Source organism: Anopheles gambiae, chromosome 2, assembly GCF_943734735.2.
Source record: "Anopheles gambiae chromosome 2, idAnoGambNW_F1_1, whole genome shotgun sequence".
NCBI classification, from domain to species: domain Eukaryota; kingdom Metazoa; phylum Arthropoda; class Insecta; order Diptera; family Culicidae; genus Anopheles; species Anopheles gambiae.
The window spans coordinates 77326965-77352810 of record NC_064601.1 but is presented as its reverse complement, the minus strand read 5'-3'; the positions used below and the strand labels follow the sequence as shown (position 1 = coordinate 77352810).

At 40.2% G+C, this 25846-nt stretch overlaps 1 protein-coding gene across 1 annotated transcript; it reads left to right on the top strand.

Annotated features, from left to right (window-relative positions):
* The first annotated feature begins 1214 nt into the window (after positions 1 to 1214).
* Positions 1215 to 24813, top strand: LOC1274134 (putative phosphatidate phosphatase). The gene is made up of 6 exons (XM_061642162.1): positions 1215 to 2542; positions 14341 to 14447; positions 14580 to 14624; positions 20541 to 20744; positions 23535 to 23714; positions 23812 to 24813. Exons 1-6 carry the CDS (start codon positions 2200 to 2202, stop codon positions 24103 to 24105), a joined length of 1173 nt encoding a protein of 390 aa, XP_061498146.1. The 5' UTR covers positions 1215 to 2199; the 3' UTR covers positions 24106 to 24813.
* Positions 24814 to 25846: the final 1033 nt, after the last annotated feature.

Here is a 25846-nt window from a genome sequence, read left to right as displayed (position 1 = left end):
TGGAAAATCGAATATCCATAGAAAAAACCGAAATCTCCCTAGCTTCATTGGTTTGCTCAATAGATGGCGTATTACAACTCATCATTGTATTGCTGTCCTTTTCTTTCAATGTGTTTCGACAAGTTTCATCTTATCATGACCTATAAAGCCTTCTAACTTTCTGAGCAAAAATCAGTTAAATTGATCGTGTGGTCAGTCAGATGGCATGGGTATCAACACCGACGACCATTACTCAAATCTCACTTACTTCAGCGCTGGTGGTTTCATTGGGAGTTAAATATTTAAATCATCGTATCGCCGTTCTAGTTCTAGCGATGCATAACTTCAATGCGAAACCATACAACAGTACAGAGGAAATGAGAAAGCTCTCCTCCAAGCGATGAAGCTCAACTGGTTGGGGTATCCCACCAACAGAGCGCCACCAGCTTTTTTTTTGCTATTTTTAGAATGCATGAGTCGTTTGCCGTCTGCTAAACGAAGTCTTTCTATATTCCGTTTAGGCAGAAAGCTTGAGTCGTTTAGAAGCCGTTTAGTGGTCGTTTAGTGGATTTGTGGCACTTAGGATAACCATTTTATGTATTCCCCGAGATACGCTATACCTGTTATCCGTGCGTTCGGGATATGCGGTTTTCTAAACTTAAAAGCTCGATTGGGCAAAGTATACATATTTAACAAATATAAGCATCACCAGTTTAATCTGTGACGCTTGGGTATTTATGATTGTGGAATGGGATCAGCATTGAAAAAGAATACGATATGTTAATCAATTCAATGATAAAAACAGTGATATCCTCAATTATACCATAATTGCATGGTAAGAGTGAACGCCGATCAGGCATGCGCATTAACAGAAAGCAAATCTATAAAAGATTTTTTTTAGGCTTTGAACTAAATTACGTTGAATAGGATATTTTTCGTTTGCGTAAATTATAGAATTGTAGTATCTAAACAACAAGGATTAGCTACACTCAACTGCAGTTACATTTTGTAATTGCACTAAAAGAGCAGAACATTCTACATTGCCCTCCGAAACAAGATCCGAATAATCTCTTAAAAGCATCCAACTGAACCATTCGAGCAACTTTGCAATCCAAGTTCGAGTTGAAATCCATTATTTGACTTTAGCTCACACAACTGCTCGAATGTTCGCTGGGAATGGTTCGTTGGGAAGGTGGTCGTGACGTTTCATACCCACTCGCTGACAAAACTGTGTGTTGTTGTGTGTGCCTGCCTTCAAACAAAACAGTAGAAGGCGGACGACGAAAGAGACGACTACAGCAGTGCAAGCGCCATCAGTTCGCGAGAAAACGGTACCGTTTTTTTCTTCTTGCGTTCCACTGCAGTGATAATGCTCCGTGCGAGATAATGCGGTTGCGGGTGTGAAACGATTAATAAGAATTCTTACGACTCATCACGCAAACCAAGTGATAATGTGCCCGACATAACTCATCCATCTCGTCAGCTGTAAGAAGAAATTGCAGTGATTTTGCACAACCGGTTTCACATTCGCCTCGTGCCTGTGTGTTATCTCGCGCGAATTCCCGGAGCAATCATCTGCATAGCTCTGTGCGGTAGCTACCTGTGCCGTGGTACGCGATACATTCCTTCCGGAGGGCGGAATGTTACCCGTCCTATGACCTTGCGTGTTTTTGAACGCTCGTCAAGAAAAAACGGGTTCCCGTTGGGACCCCGAATCGATACGCGGAATCAAGGCGAAGGTAACATTTTCAAGGACATCTCGCGCCCGGGCGGATGCGCACGAGTGCTATGCTGCAGTAAAGCGAAAGAAGGGAAGTGAAGTGGATTACAAAATATTCAAGCACGCGCCATATATCACTGTAATCCCTCGCTGTGGTACACCACCTGCTTCTCCACCAGCCTTGTGCGCGATAAACAATGGTCGCACTAATGTATTGCTGAAGTTTTCCCACGACAACGCGACGACGAACAGCGCTTTGCCTCGTCGGTGTGCATTGAGATTGTTTATCTGCGAAAACGTAAACAACAGAACAGGTACAGGTGTATAACCACCTCGGCATCTACCGTTACATCGATCCACCACAGAGTGGCGAGAGTGTGCGTATAGTGGAGGCCTTTGTGTGACTTATTGTTTTATCTACGGGTTGGAGTGTGAGTGTGTGTTCGGGGGAGAGAGAGAGAGAGAAAGAGAGGTACTTACGAGGTCGTTTTCAGCAATAAATGTACCACATTACGGACGGAGCTGCTATCAGTGAAGAAACGCCGCTGAACCACGACGAAAGACACCTTCCGCGACAGCAGCAGCACCAGAAGCGCAAAACATCCTACCGACATCTTGACCCTTCAGTGATAGTACATTCCGCGGGTGGTTCGAGTGATAATTCCAGCTCCAACGACAGCAACTGCAGCAACTGCACAACCGAGTTCGGTAGCGAACAGCAGCCCATCGTAGTAGCTGAGCGGGGGACCAACAGCAGCAGCACCAGCCGCTCCCTCACCACCATGGACGACACGAAGAAGGTGCTACTGAAAGTTGGGCTCGACTTTCTCATCCTTTGCTGCGGTAAGCATCGATTTTTCTATCTAATTGCTATCAGTTCCCGCCTCCCACGGGTAGCTTATCACTCGAAACTGGCACTGATAAAGTAGTGTGGCAGTGGAGTTTTGTCACACAGAGCGAAATACTCTGCGTGCGTGCGAGGCGCCGTGTACTACGATTGATGCAAGTTCAAGGTGTGACTCGTGTCGTGACTTTGTTTAAAAAGAATAAAACATTTCAAGTCTCCTTCGATCATTGCCCGTTTGGGAATGTGGATAACCTTCGTTCGACACGCGAAGCAGGCAGCATCCACACCGTTACTACGAGCACATGTGGTTGCAGGTCAGGCATGATGATGTCGATCTGTATGCAATTTCCAATGACATCAATCCAGTCCGCGGGGGAATGATTGTCTACCGGAGGCAAACAACAATTTGTCCCGCATCACGTGTGTCGGAAATGGATGCCAAATTAATTCAGCGTTGTTTGTGTGTGTGTGTTTGTGGCAGCATTCGTTCGAAGGTGTTCGCTGATGTCATACGAGCACGATTGTTGTGACGTTCGTTGTATTTTCACAGCTTTAATGATGACTAATTTGTCTTCACCGTTGCTTCTACTACTATCATTCCAAGGGTAAACCCCCTTACACATTCTTATCGGTTACGTTTTGATAAATGACACGGCACGCACCGTGATTAGTTGTGTGTTGATCGTACTTTGCGAAGAATGTGCCCCAAGAATGTGTAAATACATTAGAAATTAAAAATAGAAAATTCAAACGCTACCAAATGTCCAACCAACCAATTTGCTGTAGCAATTAACTATCACACCTCATCACACAAACACGCTCACACAGATAACCGTCTCTAGAGATACAGGACTTGGTGCTAGCAGTAGATTGTTTCCATTTTATTTTTATCAAAAACCTTCCTTGACCGTGGGCTCCTCCGGCTCGCTTATCTAACCCTTCGAAATGAGTCACAGCGGCTCGAAAATCGGTTCTCAAGTGTGTCCGCTCGCCCCGGTATAGGTGGGACCGGTTTGGCTCTGGGACACGTTTAAAATGAAATATTTAAACAACCTGTGCAAACGCCGCAAACGGTTACGAAATACCACGCTGTTTGTAGCCGGTTCGGTAGTTCTGAATCGTAAAGTACCGTTTTGCAGTAGCGCCATGTGGCGGGAGGAATCGAGGAAAATAGTTGCCTTGACACGGTATAATATGTTTTATACACATATTATTATTATTGTTGGAGTCCGAATTGTTTGTTACACGGATTTGTTTGGTGAACGGAATATTAAAAAGCATTAATATTTCAATTAATTACGTATGTTTCGCCTATAGTAATCGATAGTGCCAATATCATTCAATAGCAGTACAATATATTAGTTCAGGCGTACACATTGTAGTTATGGGTGAACTTTGTTGATTGATTATCGATTTTCAATCACATTTCGTTACGGCTGAATAATTAGCAGGGTCTTATTAAACTGTTAATTGAAATGCATTAAGTGCTTTCGATGTTATTTTTACAATATATGACTCAATTTTCAATTGAAGGGTATTGAACTCATGTAAACAATTAGGCGAATAGAATCGGAACGTTAAGTGTTTTGAAACGCCTCTTAATGTTAAGCACACGCCATGCCTATTGAATAATTTCTCCGTGTTAATTAAAAACCATGCTTTTATAAAATATAACAAATATATCAACAAGTTGCCTTGAGCAATGTAAATCTAAAGGTTGAAATTAGATTTGAATCTACGATCTATTATGTGTTACAGCATAGGCGAATTTTGTCACATAAAACCCCGGTTTTACTTTATTATATACAAATACGCTTCTTCTTCTTTTACGGAGTAGAATGTAATTCTCGAAAAAGGATGCAGCCTTTGCTTAATAAAGACGTATTGAAAGATGTACTGCTCCTTTTATGTGTCCGATCACCTTTTGTTGTGATACAGTGAGCTACTAAATTGATGGTACATTCAACTTTTGCGCGTTTTTTTGCAAAAAATGTGGCCAGTTCTCAAGATATGCTCAACATTTTGATGTTGTTCGATAGATTATCTTTCTGAGCATGGATTAAGTGAATGAATTGGAAGAATATTATAGTCTGCCCGAGCTATTATGGACAAGCTGTTCAAAAACATCATGATTAGAAGCCAAATAATTGTTGGTATATAAATGAATTAGGTGGAAAATAGTACCACACTCGAGGTCATAATTTAGTTTTCATGCGCAATAAGTGCCACTTTCATTGTCAGGCAGAATGTAAATAACGAATAAAGTATGTTTTGGCCAGAATGAGTTCCAAAAACTCAAAAGAATATCAATCAAAAGGAATGATTGGTAAATTATCCATAGATTCAACAATTTAAATCAAAACAGCAAGTTGTGTGATCTGGACATATTTTGATGTGCGATCAATTTGATGATATTACTAGCTTGTAGACAAGATGGATAATGAAATAAATTTCCTTAAAGCTAATTGAATCTAGCATTTCAAGCATATCATTCTTAATTACCATGGCTTATTATATTTGATATATCCTTACAAATGGTCAAATTCACACTTCAACATCTATCTTTAAGATAATTGAGTGAGGCTTTAGAGATAAATGAACAAAAGCAACGAAATCCTAATTGTCTGAGAAAGATAGGATTATTTGAATAAATATAGCTTTACTGGCTGTATGTAAACATAGCTTTATTTGTTATAATAGTCTTGTTTTTTGTGAGATCATTAGGATTTCCTTACTTTTGTTCACTATTCTCAAACCTCACTCGATTATGTTAAAGATGGATGTTGATGTGTAAATTTGACCATTTGTTACTGAAATCGATACAATGAACCATGCTAATGTACAATGATATGTTTAATATGGTAGATTGGAATAGTGTTAGAAAATTGATTTCATTTTACATCCTGTCTAGAAGCTGGTAATGTCTTCAAATTGGTCGCACATCAAAATACGTCCAAAACGTACAACTTCCTGTTTTGATTTAAATTGTTGAAACTATGGATAATTCACCAATCATTCCTTTTGATTGATGTTCTTTTGAGTTTACGGAACTCATACTGGCCAAAACATACTTTATTCGTTAATTACATTCAGCCTGACCATGAAAGTGGCACTTATTGCTCATGGAAACTAAATTATGACCTCGAGTGTGGTACTATTTTCCACCTAATTTATTTATATACCAACAATTATTTGGCTTCTAATTATGATGTTTTTGAACATCTTATCCATAATAGCTCGGGCAGACTATAATATTCTTCCAATTCATTCACTTAATCCATGCTCAGAAAGGTTATCTATCGAATGACATCAAAATGTTGAGCCTATCTTGAGAACTGGCCACAATATTTACAAACAACGCGCAAAAGTTGAATGTACCATTAACATAGTGAGAGACTGTTGTGTTGTTTTAAATCTTATTTGTTGTTTTATCTCCCGTCGTATGGCGGTCCTATGGTACAGTCGTCTGCGCGAACTACTTAACAATACGCCCGTCGTGGGTTCAAGCCTGTTCGCCTGTAGCAAAGGACTGACTATATCCCCAGCTGCGTGGTACTGAATTAGTCTCGAAAGCCGGTATTGGCGGAGATTTTAGCGTAATTCTCGCTTTTAACCGCCATTTTGATGATTTTTCTTCTAAGATGGCATTAAGCCTCAACCCTTTGGGTAACCGATGCCAAATTAGCATAATTTACAGCGCTAGCAACAAACTCCATGAAAAAAAAGAAATCCAGGAAACAAAAATAAACTTCAAAAAAGTGCCCTCGGAAGAGTCACGCTACCGACCTTGTGCAGATGAATGTAGATAAATATTTTCTAAATAGGACAAGGAAAGCTCGAATAATTTACAAAAGAAACCTCAGATGGCGTTAGTTTAAAAGTAAGGATAACACGATATCTCCAAAGGCGAGCCAACAATCTGTCCAAATATATGTCCAAATCTGTCCAAAGGATCAATTTGGTCTGATGAAGATTAGGCGCCATTTAAGAAAAAATAATTCGAGAGAAACAACACTAATTGTTGAACTTTGCAACGAAAACTAATATAAGCGAACGGTAGTTAGAAGAAAGTTGACAAAGTTACCAAAATAAAACGATTATTACACACGTAGCAACAAGGGAGAATCTGACATATTGCTTCTTGCTTTTAACTCCGACTCCGGACAATTCCAGATTACTCCAGATCACTCTGACTCAGACTCCGAATGTCTCCGATTCCGGGCGGAACTAGTAGTTCCGTTTTTGCCAGAGCCGGATCGGAGAGAGAGAGCCCATGTGTAAGCTCAGTGAGTACACCACTAGTCAACAGCAATGAGTCGTAAGAAGCGATATTACCCATCTCGTACATTTAAATTCATTCATTTTTTTGAGTCAACTATTTTCTGTCTTGAACGCCAAATTCGAATCCACAAATATTGATGGTTGAGTACTCTGCTTATCTATTATGTCACTCAATGTGATAATAGGTTTCAACTATCGTCCATGTATTGATCATTTCGTTTTTTTTTTGATGACTCAGTTGATTTTTTCGTAACGCTTTCCGTCTCCATCAAATTTTCATGTTCTGTTCTCTGTAGTAATATGAATGTTCACGGACCCCGTTTGTTTCTTTGAATTTATCTGCTATTTCTAGCTTCAGGCACTTAATTTGTTACGTTACCTATTCTTTATTTAAAGGGGTTATTATTTTGTTTTAAGATAGATTCTAGAGTCTTCTTTTTCTAATTGATCTTGTAGCCATATTCTCTCGCCTCCATTTAGTAGCATAATTGCCAACAGCTTAAACAATTTTTACTCAAGTTCTACTAGATTTTTAGTATTCTAAGCATGTCATCTCAAGATGCATATTATACTGATGACATAGTTGCACGTTCTTTGTTTTACGTTCTATTGTATATGGATTTTTTCTCCTTTTACAACGATGAACGACGGTGTCAAATCAGTAATTAATATTTTAACTTCTCGATTTCCATCTTTTATACCTTCTAGGAGTGATGGAGCTTCCCTTAATCTCTTTTATCTTTTCAACGTCTGATTAATACATTTTTTCATTACTTCGTTGGTTATTTTTGGACTTTTAGAAGCTTTCTCTGGTGAATAGACGGTATATTAACGGTGAAGAATTGGGTAATTTTTATTGAGTTGCTAGCTAGGCTTAAAAAAAGGAAACAGACACCAGCATAGTTTTTCTTTTATTTGTTATATATAGATTAATACTATGACTTCGGCAGATTTTGTTCTTTTGAATTTGCTTACTCTATATTTTGCCTTATCCTGAATATACTCGGTTAAAGACTCCATCATAAATAGGTTTATTTGCTTTCAAAATATGCAAATTCAAATAGCAACAATCGTAAAAAATATATTTACAAAAGTCCAATCATCTGTTTTTATTGGGTATGTTCCTGAAGATTGTGTATCGAATAATCGAGTGATGTAACAACAGCTATTTGCATTATGTTTGCAAGATTGACTCGGTGAAACTGTAAATGCACAAATGGTATAAATTAGTTTTCAAGCATAATAATGACTAGAAAATAATTTAAAAAAAAGCTACAAAAAATGATAATTCATAATGAATTACTCTCATAACAGCAGGTTAAAAGGCAATTATTAACAACAGAGTACGGCAATACCCCCGGCCCATGAAGTTTTCCGTAAGCTAGTACACAGCGTCACTACATCTTATAAGTGTAGCGCCCCATAAGGCGAATCTTCCTCACGTAGGACAGAAATTGATGGAAACATAACACTCGTTGACGTGACGCACTACTTCCCGAAACCTAATATTGCCCTAGCAACGAAGCGTGCGCACGTCAGGCCATGCTGGCGGAACTGGCCCTGGTTGTTCTTGCTCCGCACATGGTCATATAAGACGTCGATCACTCGAGCATGTGCTTCTCCGTACTTGGACGAATTGGACTTTCGCAAGGGAAGTCCGACGCCGTGGACCAGCTGAAAAAATAATCAAAACGCCACGAGCTCAACCGCAACGCGGTCGCGTTTTTTTTTTATTTTGTATTACCAAATGGCAAACAACTCCATTCCACGAGGCCGAAACCATGCGGCTTAATCGAAGCACAACAACAACACCAACAACTTGCCACGGTTGACGCTTTCGGATGCGTTTCTCTTCCTCTTGCGCTGCTTGGTGCTGTTGCCGTTGGTGTAGGAAAGTATCAATCAATCATCACGCAACGGCAGCTACAACGACCGACGCACTCTGCCACACATGGTCACCAAACGGAACGACTAGTTCGACCCGGCCGGCTGGGCCGGTTGGCCGGCAGGAGGGCATGGGCTAGTAAAAGACTCTGTACAGAAGAGGACGGAGGATGGGCATCACATCGCTACAGCACATGTATGGAAATAGCTACCCCAGCATGGGGTTCTGCTCCCCTGTCCATACATTGCGCTCTAGTGCCGGATTCACTTTCACCACCCTTAGCCATAGTAGACGCACACGCTTCTCTCGCCACGTTGAATCCGCGCAATTCGATGGCGTTAATGTGCCGAGCGCAATCAAATGGATCATTTCCGTCGAATCAATTGCACTCCAAAAATGCATTCCTAGTGGCCACTTTTTTTCTCATTCTGTCGCGCTACGGGGAGGAAAAAAAAGGGAAAGCGGTTAAAGCACAGCAATGAAAAATTGCTCCTAACGAAGTGTCGAAGTGTTTCCTAACCAAACTTGCCTAATTCGTGTTGAGATGTTCTTGGGTTTTTGGGGATTACGAACACTTGCTAGCTGCAAAGTGGTTGAATGGTGGAGGGTTTTTTTTTAACATTTGTTGCTAGAAACAATCTGGCGTGATCAATCCAACAAGTTTGGTTCACATTTTGTCAACTGGCATTTTAATAGTGGTGGAGACAAATTGAAGGTCTGTTTATTGATGAAGTGAAAACACGACGACGAGTCAGTCACTATCGAGCCGAAACATGGTACCAACCACTTTTAACTCTGATTCGAGTGTTATTTATGTCACAGCTACTTCTAGACTGTAGTCGGAGTACATGCGATCTGGGTAGGGTGAACCAACCGCGACCAGCTTAGAAACTCTAACAATTTACAGATAAAGGCAAATCTCAAACAGATGAAAGCTGCATTTCGGGGTGATGCACATATGGCCAATTAATTGTGTTTGGAGAAAATGTTTTTCTTTTTCAGTGACTCACATATGGCTAATTATGTTGACTAAAATAGCAAAGAAAACTATCGATATGAAAAAAGCTTATGTTATTGTGGCTTTATTTCTCCTGTAAAGCATAGTCCAAATTGTTTCTTTATTTCTTTATTTAAGTATAAGTCTCTGCCTTTGTAATTTAACACTATGAAAACCCCTAAGATAATACTAATCGTTCATATAAGCTTAAAAACTAACGTAATAGATCGTATCACCGATTGAGAGAACAACACAAACTGTAAAATTGTTTTAGTATAGAACAGGGGTCTCCAAACTACGGACCTCGAGATCCTATAATGCGGCCCGTGATAACTTTATAAAGACTTAAACACACATTTTATTAGTTTGATTATTTTAATCACAATTACAATGTTAACTTTTTATGTTTAAAATAAAGCTTCAATAATAGAATGCTGTCAACATTGATACATTCAGTTGATATTTTCTCATTCGAAATGTTAAATGTTCGAATATTAGCTAAAGGTGACACCAAAATGGCCCTCAAAACCGATATTTGTAAAGCTATGCGGCCCGCGAAGTGAAAAGTTTGGAGACCCCTGGTATAGACGGATGTGTGACAGTCAATGCAGCAAGACGAGCACGAATGGTAGAAAGAGACATATTAATATCGAAGTGAGGAAAATACGAATTATAGTGATGCATACTGACAAAAAAAGATTGTTTTGACCATAACGAGTACATAGAGCGGGAATGAAAAAAGGATCTCAGGGGCGTAGTGACCGCGAAGGCGCTTAGAGAAGTATCTTAGCCAACAAGATGGGACAATCAATTTCGCGTAGAAGCAGGCCAGCAATGAAAATAGCTTGGGCTTTATTTCGTCGTCATTCTGATGTGTCAAATATTTGAAAACAAATCTTCTAATTTGCATTTTTTGCATTAAGAATTTTCTGCATGCTTTCTATTCTATCTATAATGATATTGCTTGTAGGGTGCCCAACCACACTGGCGCGCTATTCGAGCGTACAGTGCACTAAACTGCAGTAGATCGTCTTTAGGCATACGAGATCCCAAAAGTCTGCTGTCATTTTAAGGAGAATATCTAAGGCCTCATGACAACATTATTCTAACAAGCAACTTAATTCACATGTTCATTTAGTTAATGCTTTAAAAAGCCAACTAAAATTAAGGTTTCTATTACAAAACATTTTTTTTAATTTTCCATAATACTAAGCCGGGTTTAGTGAAAATTTAGTGAAAAAAATTATTAAAATTATGGTTTCAAATATGTTTTGACAATATTTGTTTTATATCGTGCATTCACTGTTTTTGTTTGATACATCGTTTGCGAGGTTTAGTATTCTCTTGAGAGTTTTTTCTATTGTTTAGTGCCACACTTAAGTAAAAATTAAAAGTTAACGTTAAAATGATTGATGCTAATTATTTTTATTGTATTTTTTTTACAGGATTTCGAATCATATAAGGGAATAGTTCAATCACTTAGGGGAATGTTGCAAATCGGTACGCTTGCAAAATTCCGCTAATCAATTGCAACACTCCTCTATATGATTGCATACTTCCACAGCTTGCTTGCAACATTCCCCTACCGATTTGCAACATTCCCCTAAGTGATTGAACTATTCCCTTATCTGATTCGAAACCCTGTATAAACAAACCAAAGTATGAAGCTTTTCGGATGAAGTGAAGCGTAATTCAAAATAAACAAATATGATTGCCAACTTAAACTTCTTTAATTTGTTACTCTCTATTCTCTCGTACTCTCTCGTATTCTCTGGTACTCTCTATTATTTTCCATAAATGGAGAATGGCTGTATATGTCATGAACAGGGTTAAATTCAATACGACGAAAAGATAAACTATTCAGAAATTAGGAAATTGGGTACATCTTTTTGGTTTAGCATTGTTATGAAATTCATGTGTAAAAACCCAAAATTAAATTTTTAATTTATTGTTAGTAGTATTGAAAGTGACGGAAGCTTCGTCCTGAAATGTTGAAACTAAAACAAATAAACGAAAATATATGTTAATTTCTTGGACACATTTAGACGTCGTCGCGGGTTCCCATGATATTTATTGATCGACGAAGCGGTTTATCTAAAGCTGGGATATATTTCAATTCCCATCCATACCTCTCGTCTGTACCAAAGAATTATGGACAGATCGTCTTCACACCTTAAATAAATTGATGCTAGAAGAATAAAAGTTTTGTTACAAGTTTATCTAATGTTCGTATTACATAATGATAATATAACATTTATACAGAATATAACAAAGAAAAAGATGATTTTTGATTTTTGAATTCTTTTGAAGAACATGAAATCAATCATATACATAACCACGCTAAAAATAACGTTTCTTTTTATGATTGCAATACATTTTCTTGATCCCATTTTTAAATTGTATAAGCTAGCAACAGTAGTGTCCATTAGTGATAATCATTAATCGAACAGATCCAACCTAACCCCAAAAGAATCCTATAACCAATCCTACACGATGACTAAAGCAAAGTGTTGTTTTAATAGCATGTACAATAAATATCATTTATACCTTCTTATCTCCTCCCTCAAATACCTTCGTGAGTGATACGGCCTAGCGGAATAAAAAACATTTTCCATGCTTTCGATTATCCCTCTTTTTAAGCTTACGATGTTCAATTGCTCTTTAATGACGCACAGTACACAGCTCTCATTGCTCTTCAATTGTAATCCGCATACTTTTTTTTATCATTCGAATCGATGTCATTCGTTAATCCACTCGTTATCAAGTGCCGACTAGCGAATGTTAAATACAATTTTTATTCAGGCACGACTTAACGCATATATCCTCACTGCTTTGGTCATAAACACTGTACTCAAAAACCAATACCGCAATATCTCGATAATTTAACATACTCATCAGGTTGTCGAAGTATTTGCATTGCTGGTAGAAGTAAGATCAGAAACACACACTCGTACTGAACAATTGTTCTGTGATGTAAAATGATGGCATAATTTACGAAACATAACATCATTCAGCGCCTGATTGCATTGCATCGCTGCTGCTTGATTGCAAAGAAGCGCAGCAATAAGCCCACCAGGAGGGTGACTCGTTTACATATAAATTGCAACAAGTTTCCCAACAAGGATTCAAATTAACCCACCATCACATCGTATCAACGCACAATTACTTATCCTTCTGTCGTTGTCTACCTTCGGCAACAATCGATCCAGTATTACACCGTTGTTAACAAGCGGGTCAGAACATGCAATTTCTACATCGTTGCGCCGGGAATGTCGGATTTTTTTTTACACACACGACACTATACGGTCGCCTCGTGCGCATCGCTGCCTTCTTGCTTCCGTGCGGGCGCGAATGCGCCCGTCAGTCCCCCGTGCCAGTGCCACTCGCACGTTGTGGGCAAATTATTGAAACCGAATTCAATTGACCCCCAAGTAAACCCCCCCGAGCGGCGTACAAATCTTATCCGGAATGCCATTGCATCGAGTGCACGAAAGCCCCAAAGCGATCCGCTCAGTAACGGTGTTCGGAGTAGCTTATTTATGCAGATTTTATGCAAATATTTGGCTTTCCTTTGGCGTGTCCCAGTGCTGCTGCAGCTTCGGTGAAATACAAATAAGGCGTTTTAAAACATCTCGTTTGGCGCAAGTACTACACGCCCCGCCCTGTGCAGCAGAGAAGGGCTTGAAAACATAATCGAAGATTGTCACGTTTTTATCGGCATCCAATTTTCATTCGGGTTGAATTTTCATTTTCTGCCATAGCGGTCGTCAACCGTAAAGGGGCAAACCTTGGTGGCGTTGAGTACACACGACGTACGTGTGGTCGCCACTGTTGGGAGCAGCTCGTCGATCGATCCGTTCGATCGATCGATTATTTTCGATCGATCCTCTTTGGTGTGTAATCAGAGCGTTCAATCTGAAACCATGATGATCGTGGTTACATTAAATCGAAAAAGATCGCCACACTTGATCACGTTTGTTAACCGTTGAATATTGCAATACTGTAGGATGTAGGGTACAGTACGAACAGTAATAACAAGATACGAAGGAAAATAAATGAAATTCTAAATATTGTTTTTTTTTCGATACTCGTCAAATCGACACGTTCGGCAAACCGGCACAAAATGCAATTTACATGCAACATATTTTCAAAACAATATCACATTAATTTAGTAGTTTTTTTTCTTATTGACGTGTTTATTTTTATAAATGTTTATATTTTTGTTCTTTTTTTATATGCTACTATTTTGATACAACACAAACAGCACAGCTTAACTTCCACACATAAGCATGCCGTATAAATAACGATCTATATTGATTTAATATCAACAATCCATGCCGGAGCTGAAATCCGGGAATCAAATATGTAAAGAGGTCGCATTCATAAAATAAACAATAAGCCAGAAACCTTGTTCTGAAATCTTTAAATTGACGCCATGAATCACGCCCATTGTTGTCCGTGGTAGCGACCCACAACAGACACGTTGACATTGTTGTAAAACTGATGTCGCGCGATAATAAAGCCCTTATCGCTTCTGTCACGCGTGTGTGATAGCTCCATTAAGATATCAACGTTGCTTTAATTTTTGCCCTTTTTTCTCTCTTTCTCTCTGTTCGGTTTCTTCCTTGCAGTTGGGTTTCCTATTCTAATCTTCTTCCTGGTCGGGGATCCATTTAAGCGAGGATTTTTCTGCGATGATGAGTCACTGATGCATCCATTCCATGATTCAACCGTGACGGTAAGTTACCAAAATCCCATATAATCCCGCCTATGGCAACGCGCGCTACGAATCGCGTGTGAAGTGCCGACCGTCAGGAAAGAAAGTACGCATTGTTTTTTTTTAATTCATCTCTGTTTTCCCACCTTCCAGAACTGGATGCTGTATATCATCGGAATCGCTCTCCCGGTAATTGTGGTAAGTGTTAACTGGCGCTGTTACAATACCGTCGTCTCCCGCAGGGTATTTTTTCTACTGTTTTCCCAACCGACGTCAGCACATTGTTTTCCATTCACAATTTTTCGACGATAATTTGAAACCTCTCGAACCCTCGGCTCATAATTTATGACCCGTCCCGGTCGTCGGTCGTTAATTACTTTAACCGGTCGTAAAAAAATACGACTCACCCAAACGCATACGCAGACACAAATTCAATCGCCCCAGACCCGGAGCATATCGATATTTATTTGTTCGTGGTTGCTGATCGTGTTAGCGGCAGTAAGTCTTTCTCATCATAGAGTTCAACGGTCCAGCAGCTCTGGCCGTACCGGGGTCATATACGAAGGGCACGTATCTCCTGTGGCCGGAACGTACACCAAACCGGATCGGGCAAACAAATGCTTGCAGCTAAAGAAGCTAAAACGAATGGAGAGAAGAAGAAAAGAAAAGTCAAACAAACGTTCTAATCTAAAGGGTCGCGGGGAACGGGAGGTTTTGGTGAGGCAAAAGCATCATGGAGAAATTTGTAAAACGTGCATTCAGACACGTTGTTTTGCCGTTAAGTGCATCGTGAGGGTGGTGAAAGCAGGACCACAAAAGAACGACGTATTAGAAGAAAAAAAAAACGCCGAAACTCCAAACAATCCCTCCCAGCAGCGTGTAAGTCGTCTGGCGTTACAATGAACTTTGGTGTGTCAGGTTGTTTTCTTGAGACGAATTTGGTTGCGTGACAAGAGAAAGATGCCCTTTGATGTGTTCCGCTGTGGCACATCCGCACACGGGGCAAAATTCGTGGTAATGTTATGTGCATTCGTTTCTCCTGGACAGAACCCTTCTTTCAGCGAGGGTGGAAGAAGGTAGTTTGCTTGTTATAAACTTCCGTAAAATCGAAATTAGGCAAACATCCTGTGGTGCAGCCTAAACGACGACGGATTGTTGGAACAGTGTCGCTTGTTTCATTTGCATTTGACTTCACGCAGGGCGTGCTGAAGTCGACAGAATCTGAAAATATCTACATTTTGGGTCGGCTTCGTAAACAGCCGCGTGTGAAAGAAGAAGTGCTGCAACAATAAATTGATTATTAAGAAGGGGTTTTTTTCGTACAATACACAAAGATCGTACCATCGCATATTCTGTATGCGATCGAATCATATCACGCTGCAAATTTGCCAAAACAAACCCCGTTTGATGGTCTTTTAGAAGTATGCTATGAGAATGATTACCAAGCGTCGAAGTCAAATGCAGGAATCAGCCCTCTTTTTTACTCATCCGTTCAGTCACGGTCATGTTGGGCGTAAAGTATAATCGAGCGAATTTAGGAATTCGTCACGGCAGCAGTTCTGCGAAATGGGTTTTACGCCTACCCCGGCCTACATGCGCATATATGCTGCCGGCTCCGGTATGATGGACCGCGTCGCCTTTTTTGCGATTATGCAGTTTTGGGATGAAACGACGATAGTGCCGGATTCAGTGTGTGCCATCAGCATCATCATCTTCGTTGCTGCATACGACGGGGCTCAAGGTCTTCCGGTGGCGAAGGTCTCGCCTCTCGAGTGCCATGTAGAAGTTGGGTAGAGTGAGCATACCCCATGTAGGCCCGTTTTTCACGTCTCTTTGTTTTAACTTTATGATGACGTTCATATATCGTCGTTGTCGTCGACGTGGTTGAATGCATTGAAACATTCTTCGTCTGCACCGATACACGCGGCTTTGATTTCCATAAAGATATAGCGCCCTAAGCCAACGCAATACGGAGGCGGCCTGTTCAGAGGGACAGCGTGGTCGCCGAGTTTTCCGTTGCTCCGTTACGTCGCTTTCACAGCACCGCCGTGTTTAGCGTGGAAGGAAAACTGGTTCCCGATAAGTTGGATGGTTTCTGTGTGTGGTTTTCCTCGCATCCCGCTTACTACCCCCGTTTTTTTAAGGCTTTGCGTCATTAACAACCTATGAAGCCCTTTCATCGTCTCAGCTTGAAACGTGCTTATGTGTGTGTATGTATGTGGTGCTTACGATCGGTTTTTATAACATCTTTAACAGCTGTGGTCATCCCACGAAGCTCTGGACTATGACCGATAAAAACACTGCACCAGCCTACAGAGTAAGAGTGAGAGCTACTCCCGGTCGTTCTAGACCTTCCCAAGCCCGGCTGTAAGCTACACGGGACGGTGAGGAATCTTTCAGTCATTTATATTGATTCTAACACAATGGCTAATTATTATTCGAACCTTGAACGCTGTTTAAAGAAAGAATAGTTCCCTTCGGTGCACGGTGTCTGAAATATAATCGTTCTCAGGTGGTTTCTGGTGGCAAAGGAAGGTTGCCGCATCTGGAATGGAACGTTCTACATTATACTGCTATTCTATACGCTAAGGCAATTATATGACGGGTCTTATGTAATCTTTCTAGCTTTCAATCTAATCATTTTTTATTCAGATTGGTATAAGTTTTCATTTGAAATGATAAACAACCGGTTGGTTATGAGTGAATTGATGTGCATATCATCTTTAAAGTGTTTGGCTCGCATAGAATAATATATTTATTTTCAAATACTGATAAGATATTTACTTTCAATCAGCAATTTTGAAAGATTTTTTGTTTATGAAATATATTTTTTTTTGGTAAAAGTAAGGATCAGCCCTCTACGTTACGTTTGCGTTACGCGTAACCCAATCAGCATTTTTGTTACGTTTATCTCAAACCCAATCAGCATTTTTGTTGAATGCTTGTTTAAATCGTCGTGGATGAGCAAATTGATGGATAATTATGTCTTAATATTAATAATTTGTATGCCAAAGTAAAGCTTTTGAATAATAATAATAAAAAGTTCATGAAACGATATTAAAGATTTGATTAATAGATAATTCATAACCCATATTGGTCGTTGCCCGTAATTTGTTTGGCTCGTCTCACGATTTATTCATCGTTTCCCATAGATGTTTGGTTTGTTCCCATAATTTATTGGTATCGTCTGATATGATATTAATATAATTGAACCAAAAAATTCTGGGAACCGATTAATACATCGTGGGAACACACCAAAAAATATGGGAAGCAACCAAAAAATTATGGGAACCCACCAATAAATCGTGGGAAACCCTGTAAAAAATATATATATCTAAAATATGTTATTTTTTCTATTTGTTGATAAATTTCAACATGCTCTTTCTTTCACCCATATTTGATTATTATTTAAATAAAAACAAATGTGGTTTAAGCAATCAATATATTTTGCTTTATTTGGAGACTCGCTTGTCTCCGGGTTTAGCGAAAGAGTGACAAAGGGTCAAAGCGGGTTATTGGTAATTCAGTCGAATTTTTGCGAACGCATCCTTTCTGAGGCGCCCTCTGCCGATAAACACTCGGCCTCAGCACAATTTTCCGATCGAAAAAAATCGATCGATTCGGCTGTCATTTTGGTGTCATTTTTGACACTCATTTCACCGTCAAGGTGTTCTTTTACTGGTCTTTTTGAAAACTGGTAAAATTTAAGTTTGCAGGGAGTTTTTAGACATTTCAATGGCTATTTCTCGTGTGAATCACAGTGTAATGATGAACACAAAAACAAATTTTTGATACTTGTAATGTAAGACTTTAGTTTCATGGATATCGATTTATCGTGAAACAATAATAAGCTTATATTTTCATCGCAGTTTAAAATATTGTTCTTATTTAAATAGTCTACGCTGGTCGGTCGCGTGGATGACAAAAGAATTCTAAAACTAGTACAAATTGTTTATCAAACAAGTTTATGTAATACTTTTTCATAAAAATGCGTTTGTGTCGTCTACCGGATGGCCACGCGCCGGCTCCAACCATGTCCGACGTGCTTCCATTCCCATTCCACTATGTTGCTCTATAGCAAGGGTTGGCTTATCCGGTTGCGTGGTGCAAACAACTCGGGAAGAAACTATCAATTACACCACACATAGAGTTTTTTCGAAAGAGTTTTCTAACCTCGCTTGGAGTATCATTTTGGAGTCTTTGCAAAGGAAAAATAAAAAAGCCTCTGGTTGCGTATAAAACAGTATCTCAATAAATTGTGCATTTCATCGATTTGCACTCTCAACTGACACGAACTGGCGGCAACATTTGCACGCTAATGAAATTGATGTTGGCTACCAACACTTTAAAGTAAACATTTGTCTATCTCTCTCAAAATACCGAAATTCCTTCGAACTTTAAATGCAAATTTGTTCGTTAAAATTCCCGACAAGTAGCATTTCGTTAGACTGATCCTATAATAAAGTCGTAAACAAGCGGCTTAACCAAGCGGCCCCCCTGCGCCGGGATTGAAAACTTGAATGAGCTTATCAATACAACCCTAGCCGCGGGCAGCAGAAAGAGCAGACAGCGAAAGACCGACAGCAGTTGCAAAAACCAACCCAAGATAACTAAAACGAGACTTTCAATTAACAGTCGGTATAATTAAGTATGATTGAAGGTGCCTTTAGTGTTTGCAAAGCAAGATGAATTTATTTGTGTAAAACTAATGCCCCGCCATAACTTTACAGATAAGTGCTCAGACTTTATAGGAGAATAAATGCTTCTCTAATTAATCTTCTTTACATTGACAAACATTCCCCAACCGTGATCATATTGTGACATAAGTATGAAAAAGCACTGCTCGTTGAAAGTGTCCCCGCTCAATGGTAATAAAACATTTCCCACCACCATTGTTGCCGTCCCCTCGACCGTCACCACCGTAGCAAATCGATAATCTATCCCGGAGCACACGGCACCATTTATCATTGATTTAAGCTCGCCGATGCTTTTCAGTTCATTTCCGCGTGTCGCACGATAACATCGGAGGAAAGCACAAACTCTCCGTCCAACCTACAAACCCAACCGTTGGCTCCAGAGCATTTTAAAATCTACGAGCCTCGTATTTGCCTCTTTCTCGATCATCATAAAGCACAGCTATACAAGCTTCTCGCTTTCTCAGCACGTCTATCGCTCGGGCAAAGATCATCCGCGAAGGCACGCGTGAGTCGCGTCTCTGTCCTTTAGCGCCTGTGGAACGTGAAAAATTTATGACCCGCACAAATTTTGCTCCATTTGCTCGACGCGCGCTACGTTTTGTGCTGCGGATTGTAATTCATAGATAAACGCGTGCGCGCCGTACGGGCCCGGAGGGATTGACCCGGTGCCCCACGGTGTGTACGGTGTTTTGTTGCTCGTTATGTTTTGCTTGGCGCGACTCCGTTTACTTCGCTAAAAAAGTGGTGCAGCACTCTCGAATAAAGGTCTAAAAATGCAAATCATAATGCAGCACATTTCGCGTTGAGTTTGAGGTGGTATGCTTACGTTTGCCATTTGCCACCAACCGTACCGACCGACCACTCCTACTCGGGCCACATGGTCCGGCTTCTCTTTAAGGATAGAGCGATTCTATACGATGATGTGTACGACCAAGCTGTACCAGTTGCCCAGTAAACGAATCACCACTCGTTGTCATTGCGCTCGCGATGGAAAAGGGGTTGATAGAAACATTAATCTAATTTACGGAACATGCGGTTAAACGATCCTGCTTTCGGATCACTCCCACCCCAACTGTCCACCCAGTGCAGCGGGCATGTTGGCTTGAGTTGTGGACGAACTAAACCAAACGAAACAAAACAAAAAAATCCAGAGGGAATTGAATCACGTAAAATCATGGATCTAGCAAACGAGGGAGTAGAGAGAAACCATCTAGTTGCAACAGTTGATTGACCCCAATTCCATGTCCTCCCACCACACCAGTTAGAACTCTTTCGCCGTGTGCTTTGTACGTTTATGGGTATTTCCAATGGTTGTAATGCTGTAAATGCTGCAGTCCATCAAAAAGTTACACCATCATTCGTGCGATTTTATTATCTCAAATTTTGTTTGTTCTCTCTTTCCCTCCTTTCTCAACAGATTATAATCACGGAACTATGCCGGGCGCGTGTGAAGAACTCGTCAGAAACGCATCCGCTCAAGGTGTGGAACACGGACATTCCGTTCTGGGTCGTGCAGGCCTACAAATCGATCGGCATGTTTGGATTCGGAGCCGCCGTCAGTCAGCTGTTGACGGACGTCGGTAAATACACGATAGGACGCCTACGGCCGCATTTCTTTGACGTAAGTAGCCGCGCGGTAGGAGGATGCACGGTTCGGTAAACCATTTTTATTGACCCATTTCGTTTAATTGGAAATGAGCAGATATAGGAAGAAAGGGGGGAGTGTGTATGATGTAAGCGAGCAAACGATCGAATTTTGGTACAAAGAAGTGAACGGGCGATGAAAAACTGAAACGTGTCCAATCCAATCAGAACACGACCGTTCAGCAGCAGCGAGTGTTTTTTTTTTGTTCTGTTTTCAAGCGCATCCATTAGCAGCGTAGTAAAAGGCAAAGACAAACAAACGTCTTCCGCCATTCGCATAGAGCACAATTAGACGCGATCGATCGTTAAAGGAAGTGCATCGCAAACATCCTCTTTTTGCTCTGTCAATACGCTCAACCAACACTTTTTCCGGTGTGGAAGACCCGTGCCGCCGTGTCATTTCATGTAGAGGGCTGGCCGGAACGAAACAACAACGCCGGTCGATTGGTAGTCTGTTCTTATCAACTCGAGTGTGGTGAACCCCCGGTCCACCACCCACACGTAACATGGATTGTGTATCGAACTATTGCCGACAAGGCACAATTCAATTGTTACTAACGATCTTCAATGCCTCTAGAAAGTGAACTACAAGAAGTGCACTACAAGCACAGGCGTACGTTGATGTTTTGTTGTTTTTCCCTCCTCCTCCTTGTTGCGGATCGTCCCAGCTTAAGAACGCCACTCAAGAAGACAGCGTAACACACAGAAAGCGTGGGCATCTTTGCTGCTATCAATTGTTCATTGCTGCATGCCCCCGTTGTACGGGATTTGATGGGGGAGGAAATGGCGCTAATGAATGAGTGGCCCCTTGCCCACTTGATTGCCACTTTGAGAAAGAAAGAATGTAGAATGGGGATGCAGCAGCTCACATCGTAAAACCGTGTTAAAAAGCAATAACCTAAAACGGGCTTTGTTAATGTAGTTAATTTTTGAAAGCTGTTAATGCATTGTTTGAGACAGGAAGTAGATCATTCGCTGTGAGGATCGAGCGGATAAATTCTTCTATCGATAAGGCATCGTACTATGTGCTTTTTTTCTGTTTTATTAACTCAACATAGTTAAGCAATGATTGTCCAGTTGTGAAAACCGAAATGTAAGTTCGAGTCTTTAAGTACATAACTAATTCTGGAAGTTGTCTTTTCAATAAGGAAACATCAATGGATGCGTCCCGATTTTTAGGTATTAAATTCACATGCGGAGACTAGTGTTTTTACAAAATGTCCATGAAATGTCTACTGAACCTTCAATGCCAATAGTTAAGCAATGATTGTCCAGTTGTGAAAACTGAAATGTAAATTCGAGTCTTTAAGTACATAACTATTTCTGGAAGTTGTCTATTCGATGAGGAAACATCAATGGATGCGTCCCGATTTTTAGGTATTAAATTCACATGCGGAGACTAGTGTTTTTACAAAATGTCCATGAAATGTCTAGTGAACCCGTACACTTATTTGCATTCACTGTGTTGGTGCATGGGTTTGGCATTTTATTTGTTTTAAATGTTCTTCTTTTCTATTGTCCACCGTTTTTATACCTGCATTTGATGTTGAACAGGTTCATGTAGTAGCATCATTGGCCAGCATACGAATTGTTACCACCGGCTATGGATATACTGGTTATACTGTGAGCATGTCATCCCAAAATGTATGTTCAACCCCATAGTATTTGTTCTTTTCTGACCGCATTATGGTGTATATGAGTTGTTTCGCCTCTTACCGTGATGCAAGATCGTATTGCTTTGGTTATGGTGATATTAATTTCTCTATTTCTATTTTGTGACTTAGTTTCTTACATTATTTTCGGTACAATTTTCAATCTGTACCCCTGAGTTATCCCCCCTTTTTGTGTATATAGCAGCGATCGGCAAAGTACGGCTCGCGAGCTCTTTGACATCGATATGGCGGCTTTTAATCGTTCATATATTTCAGAGGGTTTTCATACATTTTTCATCTATTGGTTTTACAATTTGGCTCTTCACGTGAAACACTATACGTTTGTTTTGAGAATATGGCTCTTTCCGTCGCAAAGTTTGTCAGCCGCAGGAATATAGTACTAGACTTCCTTCATTTTCACTTAGTATTTTGCTAGCTGCGAACCTTGTGAGAGACCTCTGCACTCTGTCTTATACGGTCGATATGGATCCTAGTCGATGGCGACCAAATCACCGAACAGTATTCAAGTTGGGATCGCGGATCAGAGAGCAGAATAACGTCTTGAGGCGTAAGGAGTTTGATAACTATGGATGTAATTAATAGTTCTTAATATTTTCTTTGTTTAGCTTCAATTTGAAACTAGGCATGGTTTTAAGGGAAGTTCATTGAAATCATCCTTGAAGATATTCTCCGTGGACACCATTTTGCACTTGCTATGCACTTGCTATAATTGAACTCTTGAAAAGTAAAGTTTTGTATTTTATAAAAAAAAAAGTTATTATAGGCGTAAATTGGAATTGAACAATTAACATCATTAAACCTAGATCTAGATCTGCTATTATGAACAGAGTTGTAGTATCACAACTGAGCTATAAGTGATTGTAACTGTTGTCGCTGGTGAAATTAAACATGATTGATGGTTAGCTAGGGTCGTTTGCTCGTTGTGTGTCCCCATCCCCTCCTTTCTTTTCTAATGAGCATGAGAAACATTAAACATTATGATCGTCAGCATCGCGAAACATAGCAATTAGCTGATTGAGATGTTGCACGAATACCGAACAGTGTAAGTAGTTATTACCACTTTATGAATGCGTCTTTATTGGCTCTCGCCGCAGGTCTGCAAACCCCGGATGCCCGACGGTACCACTTGTGCCGACGCTATCAATCAAGGACGATACGTAACGGACTTTGTGTGCACCAGCGAGAAATCGTCTGCCCGCATGCTGAAGGAAATGCGCCTGTCATTCCCGAGTGGACATTCCAGTTTCTCGATGTACACACTTATTTTCTGTGCTGTAAGTGCTGTTGTGACCCCCCTCCTCCTCCCCCTTTGTAAGACTTGCTTTTCCTCGGTGCGATCGTTTTTCATGATGTTTTGTGCTCCCGTTACAGATCTTTCTGCATGCCCGCATGAACTGGCGCGGCTCGAAGCTGCTGAAGCACTTTTTCCAGTTTCTGCTGATCCTGCTGGCCTGGTACACCTGTCTGAGCCGCATTTCCGACTACAAGCACCACTGGTCGGACGTGCTGGCTGGGGGCGTACTGGGCGCAACGGTAGCGATCGTCGTCTCCAACTGCTGCACCGACCTGTTCAGTGTCGCACGCAAACGCACGATGATGGCAGCGTCTTTACCACAGACGCGCTACGAGCTTAGCCCAAACCATACGCACGGGAATGGCAACTAAACGGAGGGGAAACGTGTTGCACCTCCAATCCACTGGACCATCGTAGAGAGAGTGCGAGTGTGTTTGTATGTGTAGGGTGTGTGTAGAGCGTATCGTGTCGAACTCGATCGTCAAGTTCCTTGCCAAATTGTGAAGGGTGGAGGAAAGTGAGCATACAATGCACTCTCGCTACACCTAGAGGCACCTACGCATATGGGAGTGCCAAATGCGTCGTTTAATAGTCGCATCAATTACTGCTGCTACCCAAAAACCCACGGTAATAGCAGCATTGCTAGACGTAACCGACAAAACGTAGCAACTGTAGTGAGAAGTAATTTATTACGTTTATTCGTTAAGCTTTCTAAACGTATATCGTGTAGGAGGAAATTATGTTAATATATATACATGATAGAGAATAGCAGTAGCTCAGTCATACTGACTGATAAGACTAATAGCCAACATAGGAAAGACATAATACTTCATCGTTGCTACTACTCGGGTTGGTGTCGCTGAGTTTGGTTTCCGATTTGTCACTACTCAGCCCACTTTCCTCTACTAAGGCTGCTCTCAGTAAGATACAACGATCGCAGTAGAGTTTTCTATTAGAGTAACACACAATGGTTGTATATTTATCAAATTAACTAGATGCAATCACTTTTATCTGCAACTATCTTTGAAATAAACGAACGAAACTAGAAGATTTACATTACCATTCAAAGTGGTACAAAATTGTGCGTTTTGTATGACTATCATTTAATTTTATTTTCATTATGATTATATTATTGCTGAGAATGCTTAATGTTTATTGTTTATTCCGTCAACCGAAAACTGTTTATCAAACTTCAATTTTTGATTTAGAAAAACAACACAATTTACAATTACAATTTTTACTACTACAAAATTTCAAAGAACGTCTAAAATTATGTTGTATACGCTGACATACTTTATATTAGGTTATGGACATAGTGAAACCTAATATTGTTGTGGGTTAGTGCGCGGATGTAGTCCGACAAAATGAACCCCATGGTCGGTTTATCAGACGTTCCTAATGATAAACCTGCTATAAAGCATTTCCGAGTCTTATAGTGCTCAATTTATAGCGATGTTTGACCTAGAAGCAGACATATTTGCGTGTACACTGCTAGCATGAATGAACCTATCCAACCGAAATTTGGGTAGCGTACCATGTGAATCATCTCAAGTCTATAGATAATGCTGTATGCGGGCATGTTATGATTTAGCAGTATTGTTAAAGCAATCGGATAAACCAATGATACATAGTTTTCAAAAATGTGGGCAATATGGTGGGTGCAGATTCTGTTTAAAACGAGGTTTAAATATTCTTAAATTAACCTTCAAAAAAAAGTTACGTATTTATAATCACAACATAAGCTAAGGGCTCTACAGGCTGTACGCAATACAGAGTTTCTCATTGTATTTTTTCGGTTCCCACATATTTTCCACGATTTATTGGCATCGTCCAAGCAGTTTTTAAATAATTTTTTTTTAAATCGGCTATTTCAGAAATACAGTAGAACGTCGATTATCCGGGCAGCTCTGGACTGGACTGTTGCCGGTTAATCGATTTGCACGGATAATCGCCCAAGAAATGTCAAATCCATGTAAAATTTATAAAATTCACTAGTTTTATGATAAATTCGCCTTGAACCAATGGATTAATCGTTAGGAGAATGTTATTTTAATCAATAACTATAGGTTTAACAGCTGTTCATGAACAAAAATGAATTTCGAAAATACCACT

Coding starts and splice junctions, on each gene's coding strand:
- LOC1274134 (XM_061642162.1), top strand. CDS start 2,200: ATGTACCACATTACGGACGGAGCTGCTATCAGTGAAGAAACGCCGCTG. Junction 14,448..14,579: donor TCCATGATTCAACCGTGACG/GTAAGTTACCAA, acceptor CCCACCTTCCAG/AACTGGATGCTGTATATCAT. Junction 20,745..23,534: donor TACGGCCGCATTTCTTTGAC/GTAAGTAGCCGC, acceptor CTCTCGCCGCAG/GTCTGCAAACCCCGGATGCC.